Source organism: Cebus imitator, unplaced genomic scaffold (genome assembly GCF_001604975.1).
Source record: "Cebus imitator isolate Cc_AM_T3 unplaced genomic scaffold, Cebus_imitator-1.0 Scaffold263, whole genome shotgun sequence".
In the NCBI taxonomy this organism is placed as follows: domain Eukaryota; kingdom Metazoa; phylum Chordata; class Mammalia; order Primates; family Cebidae; genus Cebus; species Cebus imitator.
The window spans coordinates 32386-42604 of NW_016107578.1; the positions used below are offsets into that span (position 1 = coordinate 32386).

Genomic DNA, 10219 nt, shown 5'->3' on the forward strand with positions numbered 1-10219 from the left:
AAAAAAAAAAAAAAAGGAATCACCCATTCTCCACTATTACTTCAAAATATCCAAGCAGAGAGGAAAATGATAGAAAAACTTGGGAGTGAAAAGGAATACCAAACCGATATTACAAAGAGCTGCTACTTCCCCAGATTTTCTAAAAGCAGGAAAGTGCCGACAACAACCAGCTGTATTTGAGGAGTGTTTGTCATCACCTGCCAACTTTTTCTGGGTCTATCTTTGAAGACTAAACATTTCCATGTACACTGTTTATGTTTCGACGGGAACCAAATAACAGATTATTTATTTACTGAGGGCCTACGATGTGCGATGCACTGAGGAAGTAAGCACTCAACAGGCATTTCACCTATCCCACGACAGCCCAGTGGGGTAGGCCTATTATTCCCACTTTGCAGAAGAGGAAACTGAGGCACAAATAAAGGGTGGGGTGGGAGCTGAACCAAGCAAAGTGGCTCCCATTCCCACACTCTCCTCACCTCTTCCTACCTGGGTTGTCGTTTTTCTGACCCGCGGCTACTGTAATGACCCTGTTTACCTGCTGGCCCTTGAGTTTTGAGACCGTTTGGGGTGCATAGTGTGGCCACACCCCTCCCCTGTGTATAAGCCAGGAAAGCCGAGCGCTCAATAGGAACCGAGCCTCATCTCAATGCTCACAGTCGCTCTATAGGGTGGTCGCTCCAGCACTCCCAACTTACTAGTAAACTGATACACTGATGCTCCTAATGCGGAAAAGGCGTCGAAACTGGGGCCACGCTCCCAGACCAAGCGAAACACCACGTCACGGGTATCTCCGCCCCGCCCCAGCTGAGCCTTTTTATGAGCGAGCCCTACGGGTCGCGTACAGGGCCACGCCCAGTCGCTAATTTTTGGTCCACTGTACCCCGTGGATCCGGCCAAAGGTTGTCATGCGCGGCGCACTCTGGGAAAACTGCGGGGACATGCCTAACAGGACCCTGCCGCCTCTAACTTTAGTTGTCTTAGCTATTGCCTACAAAAGATGCGCCATCATGGCACTTATTTTTGTCATTTTCCTCCACCAGCGGCCGAGACCAGAGCCGAACCCTTTGACAAAAATGTTTCAAGACAGTTGAGTGTCTCCTGGCGCCTCAGGCATTCATTCGGGCAGCCTGCCTCTCTCGGGGTCCTTCACTTTTGGCACTGCTGGTTACAGACAACCGATAGTAGCGGCTGCCAATGAGCTCCGCCGAGTAGGACGGGGGCAGGGCTAGGGCTTAAAGGAGCCGTGACCCCTTTGCCGGCCAGAGGGTGACCCGGATGATGGCGGCCGGCACTGCCCTAGCCCTGGCCTTATGGCTACTAATGCCACCCGTAGGGGTGGCAGGGGCGGGACCCCCTCCAATCCAGGACGGTGAGTTCACGTTCCTGTTGCCGGCGGGGAGGAAGCAGTGTTTCTACCAGTCTGCGCCGGCCAACGCAAGCCTCGAGACCGAGTACCAGGTAGAGGGTCGAGGGCTGGGCAGCCAGCGGAGTCAGGGAGAGGGGGCGTGGCCAAGCCGCCGAGGTGAGGCGCGCTTGAGGGGGAAGAGGGAGGAGTCCGTGCGTGGGAGCGCGGGGGTGGGGCTGCAAAGAGATGGACAGATGGGGCGGGGACGGCGTGTGCGAGCGGAAGGGGAGGGAGTAATAAAGAAGGTGGGGCTAGAGTGATACACCCAGAGGGGGCGGGGCCAACGAGAAGTATAGGTAGCATATGAGAGGACGGGACTCTCGCTGCTGGGCGTGGCGATAATGCTGATAGGTCGACAACGGGGGCGTTGCTGACAAGCCTTTCTCGGGGGTTAGACTAAGGAAAGAGGCAGGGCCTATCGTCTTTTGGAGGCGGAGCTAACCAGGGGCGTGGCCAGGTAAACGTCCTTCGAGGACTTTTGATAGGTGCGTGGTCAGCTGAGCTCAAAGTATGGACCCCAAGCTGTCATATCAATGAGGGTGGAGGCAAGGGGCGCAGCCATTGGGACAGGTTGGGGCGGGACCGATTGTGGGTGTGCCGGCATTCAGGTAAGCCTTTCGTGGTCTGTATGGGTCAGTGTGTGGTTCAGCCATAGCCCTCTTTGGTAGGCACCCTTGGCCTACCGATAGCCCTTCAGCCGCTCTTACCTGTCCCCCAGGTGATCGGAGGTGCTGGGCTGGACGTGGACTTCACGCTGGAGAGCCCTCAGGGCGTGCTGTTGGTCAGCGAGTCCCGCAAGGCTGATGGGGTACACACGTGAGTTCAGTCCGGCTGCCTGCCTAGATCAGTTACTGTCCTGCCTCTCCCAGGTGGCCTCAGGTTACTGCCCTGACTGCCCCACTGAGTTGGCTGGTTGGACACCTTGGGTCATGTTTGTGGGTCTATCTGTCTGCCCAGGGTGGAGCCAACGGAGGCCGGGGACTACAAGCTGTGCTTTGACAACTCCTTCAGCACCATCTCCGAGAAGCTGGTGTTCTTTGAACTGATCTTTGACAGCCTGCAGGATGACGAGGAGGTCGAAGGATGGGCAGAGGCTGTGGAGCCTGAGGAGATGCTGGATGTTAAAATGGAGGACATCAAGGTATGTCCAGGCTGCGCTGGGGCTACTCCTTCCATATCTCTAGGATTCAGCTGGGGTGCCCCTCCTTGGCCTCACCCACCCTCCTGTCTGTACTGGTGCCCTCAACTGAACTAGTAACAGTAGCAGCAATTAAAATAGTTCATTTCAGGCCGTGCATGGTGGCTCACACCTGTAATCCCAGCACTTTGGGAGGCTGAGGCAAGTGGATCACCTAAGATCAGGAATTCGAGACCAGCCTGGCCAACATGGTGAAATGCCATCTCTCCTAAAAATACAAAATATTAGCCAGGTGTGATGGCAGGCACCAATAATCCCAGCTACTTGGCAGCCTGAGGCAAGAGAATCACTTGAACCCAGGAGGCAGAGGATGCAGTGAGCCAAAATTGTACCATTGCATACCAGCCTGGGGAATAAGAACGAAATTGTCTCAAAAACAAAAAAACCCCCAGCAGTTCATTTCTAGGTGTAAACGTGGTTTAAAGGTTTAAGGAACTTGTATCATAAATAATTCATACCGTAAATCTCCATAACCATCTTGTGAAGTAGACCTTGTGGTCAAATTATACCCATTTTACAGGTGGGAAAAGTGAGATACAGGATGGCTGAGCAACTCAAGGGTACACAGACCAACTAGCAGAGTTGGTACTGAACCCAGACTGGTTTCAGCAACTGTGCTCTTAACCACAAGCAAATATGTTCTGTACGTTTATTACTGTTTTAATTAACTATTGTTTTATTTTATTTTATTTCAGACAGATCTCTCTTGGTTACCCAGGCTGGATTGCAGTGGTGCAATCTCAGCTCACTGCAACCTCTACCTCTCAGGTTCAAATGATTCTCCTGCCTTAGCCTCCTAAGTAACTGTGCTACCATGCCCAGCTAAGTTTTGTATTTTTAGCAGAGACAGGTTTTCACCATGTTGGCCAGGCTGGTCTCGAACTCTAGATCTCAGGGGATCTGCCCACCTCGGCCTCTCAAAGTTCTGGGATTACAGATGTGAGCCATAGCAAGGCAGGGTCTTGCTCTGTCACTCAGGGAAGAGTGCAGTAGTGTGATCATAGCCCATTGCCGCCTCAAACTCCTGGGCTCAAGCAATCCTGCCACCTCAGTGGGACTGCAGATGCACACTACCATGCCTGGATAATTTTTTGTTTTCTGTAGAGATGAGGTTTCACCATGTTGCCCAGGGTGGTCTTGAACCCTTGGGTTTAAGTGATCCTCCTGTCTTGGTCTCTTAGTGTTTTGATTATAGGTGTAATCTTGCCTCAGCCTCCTGCGTAGCTGGGATTACAGTTGCACACCACCCCCCGTCTAATTTTTTGTATATTTTGTAGAGATGGGGTTTTGCTCTGTAGCCCCGGCTGGTCTCAAACTCCTGGGCTCAAGTGATCCTCCCAGCTCAACGTCCCAAAGTGCTGGGATTACAGGCGTGAGCCACCATGCTCGTCCTTGTACATTTATTTAGGCATTAAATTTTCACAGCAATTTGGCAACTTATAGAAGAGGAAACAGGCTCAGAAAGGTTAAGTTGCTTGCAGTCACACAGCCAGGGAGTGGTAGAGTGAGGACTTGAACTTAGCCTGAACAAGTCTGTCTTTGCAGCTGTACCTCCCAGGGCTAACATAGCCTCCCCCCATATCCCCAGGCTTTTTTGATCTCTGCTCCCCAATGGGCGGAGGCCTGACCCCTCCACTCCCTCTGCCCTGCAGGAGTCCATTGAGACTATGCGGACCCGGCTGGAACGCAGCATCCAGATGCTGACGCTGCTGAGGGCCTTCGAGGCACGTGACCGCAACCTGCAAGAGGGGAACTTGGAGCGGGTCAACTTCTGGTCAGCTGTCAACATGGCAGTGCTGCTGCTGGTGGCTGTGCTGCAGGTCTGCACGCTCAAGCGCTTCTTCCAGGACAAGCGCCCAGTGCCCACATAGCCCCTGCCACAGAAGGAAGAACGGGACGAAGGAGGGGCAATGGGGTGTGCGCATGTGAGACTTGGGGGTCCCTCCCCAATTTTAGGTTCCTGCCAAAGGAGGAGTGTGCAGTCGGGGCCTGAGGTCTGGCCCTGTGAGTCTCCTTCCGTCCTCAGCGGGCAGGGAATGCCTCTGGCTTGCAGAAGGGGCGGCTCGGCGGCTGCATTGATGTTTCTGGAAATCTCGCAGGGTGGGCACTGCAGCGTTGGAATGGGAGCCTCGGGTTTCCTGGCCCCTCTACTGTAAATGTGCCTTAATCTAAGCCTTCCATGTTGTATGAGCATTGCCAGGTGTGGGGCAGGGCCTAACAAGGACACCTGGGTCCTCCAAGCCAGGTTGAGGTCTGGTAATAGAACACCAGTAAGGGGCCTGCAAGATCACCTGCCCCACCCCCTCTCCCTGTAGGGGCCCCACACAGGCATGAGTGGTGGCCCCGCCAACGTGTAGGCAGAAGCCTCCTGCAACAAAGGGTGGTGTGGCCTGGGCATCGGAGTCAATAAATTATGGTCAGAAAATCACAGAGCCTGCTGACTGGGGCTCAGGGACACCAGCTGGGACAGACCAGCCCCGAGAGGGCAGCCAGACAGGCGGGAGGGGCCTCCCACGAAGCTCAGAAGAAAGGTCGTGCGGGAGCCGATGGAGGTGGTCGCCTGGCACAAGAGAAAAATCAGAAAGCAAAGTTTAACTGAGCCCTGGCTGGGCCACGAGACCTGGGCTTCCCCATGAGAGGGTGAGAAGCAGGGACTGAGGGTAGGAAGGGGGTGAAGTGCTGGGGTCCCTGCTCCACCAGGCAGCAGCCAGGCCTGTGCGCATGGGGGTCTGTGGGGGAGTGGAGAAGATTTGCTTGCATTCCTGGTGTGCTAAAGAAAGTAAAAGGTCTCCCGTGTATCAAGTGGCTTCCTCCGAAAGGTGACCCCCCTGAAAGCAGAGCCCTCAGGGAGTGAGGTGTGAGGCGCTTATGATTGTAGGGAACTGGGCATCCTTGTGAGAGGCCTGATGGGAGAGGTGGTGCCCACGTCCCCAGCCTGAACACCAACACAAGAGGCCCACACAGCAGCCACCAGCAGCGTCTTCCCTTTATTTTAGTTTATTAATAGGATACAGAGTGCAGGCACTTACAGTGGTCAAACTGAGCGAAGAGTGGGTGAGGTCTGCTCAGAGGCCGCCCGGGGTCCACCCCGTCAGGGTGGCACGGGCGGGAGCTGAGAGGCCCCCAAGGTCCCCCTGCCACCACCATCCACATAGCCCCAAGCCCAGCCACCCTGGGGGACCCAGGAGGAGGAGGAGGAGAGAGGAGTAGGGCGATGCTGGCCCGGGCCAATGGCTCCGGGCCTGGCAAAGGCACCTCTGGCAGCCGAGGCTAGGCCAGGCTCAGGCTGTGTGGTTAATATGGCCAAGAAGGACTATGTACAACTAAGGCCTGGCAGCCAGGCACTGCCAAGCCCACAGGGCCAGGCTCACCACTGGGGAGCTCCTGCTGATGGGAAGCTGACATGCCCCTGTGCTCCAGCAAAGCCCGGGGACACAGGCGCCCTTGGTGCCCCCACTTCTAGAAGGCCCCTGCCCTACATGGGCTTTCCCAGGCCAAGAAGACCCTGGCAGAGTCCTCCAGGCTGGATCCCTCATTCAAGATGGTGTCGAGGGTGCAGGTCCCCCCTCTGCCACCCTGAGACCCCATCCTCCAAAGTGCAACACCCCAGCACCCCCCGCCTGGAATTCCAGGGCCCTTTCTCGCAGTGCGGTGTCCAGCCAGGCACAGGGGCCGGCCCTGGACCCGGGCCAGGGTTAGGGAAGAGGCCGGGGCTGCCCACTGGGAGCCTGGTCCCAGCATAGGGGCAGTGGAGGGCCCCAGACCACCGAAGCTCCTGCGCCATGGGTGCGCGAGGCCCCCCGAGAGCATGCCCCCACTCGAGGCCTAGTCGAGCAGGGATGGCTCGGCTGGGCGGATAATGGTGGGCCGGCTGGGCGCAGCAGGGGGTCTTCTGCTGCAAAGAAAATAAAGACAGGTGGGGAGGAGGAGACGGCAGTGAGGCTGTGAGCCAGAGGCAGGCCTGGTCGAGGACCCAGCCCCCACCCAAACGCCACCCTAGGGTGCTCCCCAGGCTGACAGCTCCACAAGCCACCAGGGTGCTAGGGAGGCGATTGCTGAACCCAGGCATCGATTCACCTGTTGTTTGACCCTCGGTGAGTTTCCTGCCCTCCCTGGGCCTCAGCTTCCCCACTGGGTAAGTAGAGAGAATAAGGCCCGGCCCACAGGGTAGGGTGAGGCAGGCAGAGGCAGGAAGAAGAAGGTAAACAGTGAGAGAAGGTGCCCAGCGTGAGGGATCCCCAGCTGCCTGGTAGCGCACCCCAGTGGGCAGAGGGCAAGCTGGGAGCCCTGGGGTCACCAGGCTCCCCTACTCTGTGACACCGAACAAGCCTCTTGGCCTCTCTGGGCCTACTTCCCAGCCAGCCAAACGGGGATGAGGACAATTCCTCCATTCCAGCAGCTGGGCATGTGGGGAGAGCTCACTGGGAGGCAGTGAGACTGGAGGAGAGACCCCAGGGTACAGGCAGTTGGGGTGGGGGGCAGGGGGTTGGCCTTACCTGGGCACTCCTGGGGGGATCCCTGGGGGGATCCGAACTGGCCGCGATGGGATCTGAGGTGGGGCCGGGAAGAGGTCATTGTTGGCAAACACGCTCTGGGGTCCAGGCCGGTATGGGATTGGGGGTGGTAAGGAGGAGGTTGCTGCCCCCACGGGCAGAGGAATCATGGGGGGCCCTGGAGTGGGACCCCTCACCGCTGGGGGCCGGCCTGGGGGGTGCACGCTGGACACAGGTCGGCGCTGTGGAGTAGGGCTGTGAGGAAGGAGAGGGTGTGAGCTACAGATGGAGTGGGAGTCCCAACCATGCCAATTGCGGCTGCCAGAGCCCAAGGCAGAGGCAGGCTGGGGGGACAGTGCAGGCGCAGTGGGATCCTCCCACCCCAACCTGAGCGCCAGACCCACCTTCCCTTGCCCCCGGTCCCCAAGGGCTTCTGTTGCCCTCTGACCTCATCCCCACAGCCCCCACGTGGCCAGGCACTTCCCACTCACAGGGCTCCCTCAGGTCTCCGGCCCTGGGATCCACCCTCACAGCCAGACACTTCCAGAGACCTCCAGATCAAGCCTTAAAGCCTTCAGGGGCCATGGAACACACAAGCCCTTCCCAGACACCTAGGTTCCCTCCTGGGCCCCAGCATGTGCCGCCTGCAGGCCTAGGTGCAATGTACTCCCCCTAGGGAACACCATGGCTCCCTGAGGGCTCTATAGGGCAGCCCCCTGAGGTTCCCGTGACTGCCTCAGTGGCCTACACTCCATCCGACAGCTCGGGGGCGGGGCAGCTCTGGCCACACCTTCTGTTTGCCCCACCAGAGCCTCCCACCCGCCCTTCTCTGTGCTCCAGGAGGCTCATCTCTGTTCTCTGGCTGCTGCCCCTTGAGCCTCTTATCCTGGCTTCCATTTGGGCAGTGCCGATGGAAGGCACCAGCAGAGGGCAGATGGGGTGTATTTATTCACGGCTTCCAGCCCTAGAGCTCCAAGGCTGGCTGGCCCCTGTTCCCCCTCTCTCCCTTCTCAGGCCTCAGCAGGGCAGCAGCTCCCACTGTCCCCAGCCTGGGGGCCGCCCCTTCTCCTGCCCACCCTTGGGCTGTGTCCTGTTTCCTGCCAGGACCCTGCAGGACACGAGGGGAGGACAGGAACCCGCAGGCTGCAAGCTTGTGGGTAGGGGAAACAGGCTCCCGGACCTGTGGCTGCTAGGGCTCTGGAGCCAGGTGTCGTCGACGGGCGGGGGCACGGGCGTGGACACGGTGCTGGTGCTGATGTCGCCGATGATGTTGAGCGCCTCCTTCAGGGCGTGGTACATGCGCAGCATGTCGTCCCGCCGCTGCGCCTGGTCGGCTGACTCCTCCATGAGGCTGCTCTGGTCCGCCGAGGAGTACAGGTAGGCCAGCAGCTCATGGTGGATAAAGGCCTTTGTCTGCGGGCAGGGGTTGGGGAGGCTCAGGCTTCTGCATCACCCCAACCCAGAACCCATAGTGACTGCTGGAAATGCATCTCCCACAGGGCGAGGCCACCCCCAGACTTCTTTGAGAAATCTTGCTCTGTTGCCCAGGCTGGAGTATAGTGGCTCAATCTTGGCTTGCTGCAACCTCTGCCTCCCAGGTTCAAGCAATTCTGCTGCCTCAGCCTCCCAAGTAGCTGGGACCACAGGCACACACCACCACGTTTGGCTAATTTTTGTAGCGATGGGGTTTTACCATGTGGCCCAGGCTGTTTATGAGATTCTTATTGAACTTACTCCTAGTATCTTGTCTCTTCTGTTGATATCTTTTCTCCTGTCTTAGCTTATTTATTTCCTTAACCTTGGCAGAATAATCCTGTTATATTTTTGTTTATGTTTTTGTGACAGTCTCACTCTATCACCCAGGCTGCAGTGCAATCTCGGCTCACTGCAACCTGCATCTCCTGGGTTCAAGCAATTCTTGTGCCTCAACCTCCAAGTAGCTGGGACTATAGGTGTGCACCATCACCCCGATCTAATTTTTGTATTTTTAGTAGAGACAGGGTTTCACCATGTTGGTCAGGCTGGTCTTGAACTCCCAACCTCAGGTGATCCACCCGCCTTGGCCTCCCAAAGTGCTGGGAATACAGGCATGAGCCACTGCTCCAGCCCCAAAGCTGGTTTATAAAGCTTTTTGAGTGTCTAGTGCCATGCCAAAGGCATGACCCACAAATGCCCTGAACCCTCCAGCAGCCTGAGCTGGAGATCGTATCAGCACAACTGTATTTCACAGAAAAGGAGCTCAGGGCCCTGAGAGTCTCCAGGGAACCTGGAGCCAGGCAGGTGACGCCCATGAGGAAGACAGGCTGCACCCCCAGCCCATCAGGACACAGCAGCTGCCCAACACGACCTGAAGGCATGGTTGCAACCAAAGTGAACGTGGGTTTGAATCCCACTTCCTACTCTCCTAAGGGACTTGGGGCAAGTTACCTTATCTCTCCGGCCTCCAGTTTTCTGTCTGTGAAATGGAGTGCAGTGGCACGACCATAGCACTGCAGCCTCAACCTCCTGGGCTCAAGCGATCCTTCTGCCTCAGCCTCCCAAAGTGCCAGGACTACAAACTGGTGTGAGCCAGGGTGCCCGGCCTCTTTCTCATTTTTTTTTTTTGAGATGGAGTGTCACTCTGTTGCCCAGGCTGGAGTGCAATGGCATGATCTCGGCTCACTGCAACCTCTGCCTCCCAGGCTCGAGCCACTGTCCTGCCTTAGCTTCCTGAGTAGCTGGATTACAGGTGCCCACCACCACAGAGAAGATAGCATTTCTCCCTCGTGCAGTTAGTCTGAGGCAGGCATAAGGTAATTGAGAGAAGGTGCACATCTGCGGTGTTCGTTCCAGTTAGTGGACTCAATGGGACCATGGACCCCGTATGGCTCAGAAGCCCTAGGGTTTCCCAGAGAGATTGGCCATGCAGATTCCGGTGTTTAAAGGGTGGTGACTTGTTCTAATTTGTTGTTGTTGCTGTTGTTGGAGACAAGGTCTTGTTCTGTCGCTTGGGCTGGAGTGCAGTGGCATGACCACAGCTCACTGCAGCCTCAACCTCCTGGGCTCAAGTGATCCTCCTGCCTCAGCCTCCCAAAGTGCTACCGACAGGTGTGAGCCAGGATGCCTGACCTCCTCATTTTT

General features: G+C 56.9%; 3 protein-coding genes across 18 annotated transcripts in view; 1 reads left to right on the forward strand and 2 right to left on the reverse strand.

Moving 5' to 3' along the window:
- CUNH19orf38 (chromosome unknown C19orf38 homolog) overlaps nt 1-811 on the reverse strand; it is a 16491-nt gene extending 15680 nt beyond the window's left edge. The window contains exon 1 of one of the 2 annotated variants that reach the window (XM_017499957.2): nt 699-811. The gene's annotated coding sequence lies outside the window, so the exon portion shown is untranslated. Of the gene's footprint in view, nt 1-479; nt 679-698 lie in introns of those variants that run through there. The other variant, XM_037728389.1, reaches the window with a different exon arrangement.
- A 342-nt stretch (nt 812-1153) lies between these two features.
- TMED1 (transmembrane p24 trafficking protein 1) lies at nt 1154-5402 on the forward strand. Of its 3 annotated transcripts, XM_017499954.2 has the most exons (5): nt 1154-1461; nt 2127-2224; nt 2366-2549; nt 3302-3374; nt 4259-5402. In XM_017499954.2, the coding sequence occupies exons 1-5, from the start codon at nt 1279-1281 to the stop codon at nt 4267-4269; spliced, it is 549 nt and encodes a 182-aa protein (XP_017355443.1). In that variant the 5' UTR covers nt 1154-1278; the 3' UTR covers nt 4270-5402. The 3 variants fall into 3 exon arrangements, with proteins under 3 accessions (XP_017355443.1, XP_017355441.1, XP_017355442.1); XM_017499952.2 differs by lacking the exon at nt 3302-3374 and having other exon boundaries at nt 4259-5183; XM_017499953.2 differs by lacking the exons at nt 1154-1461; nt 3302-3374 and adding an exon at nt 1702-2016 and having other exon boundaries at nt 4259-5183.
- The window catches only part of DNM2 (dynamin 2), a 106892-nt gene continuing 101722 nt past the window's right edge, over nt 5050-10219 (reverse strand). For 7 of the 13 annotated variants that reach the window (XM_017499948.2, XM_017499942.2, XM_037728333.1 and 4 more), the window contains 3 exons: nt 8280-8512; nt 7103-7354; nt 5575-6501 (listed from right to left, as the gene is read on the reverse strand). In XM_017499948.2, coding sequence (XP_017355437.1) covers nt 6432-6501; nt 7103-7354; nt 8280-8512 — 555 coding nt within the window. In that variant the 3' untranslated portion in view covers nt 5575-6431. Of the gene's footprint in view, nt 5167-5574; nt 6502-7102; nt 7355-8279; nt 8513-10219 lie in introns of those variants that run through there. The other 6 variants (XM_017499949.2, XM_017499945.2, XM_037728332.1 and 3 more) reach the window with 2 other exon arrangements.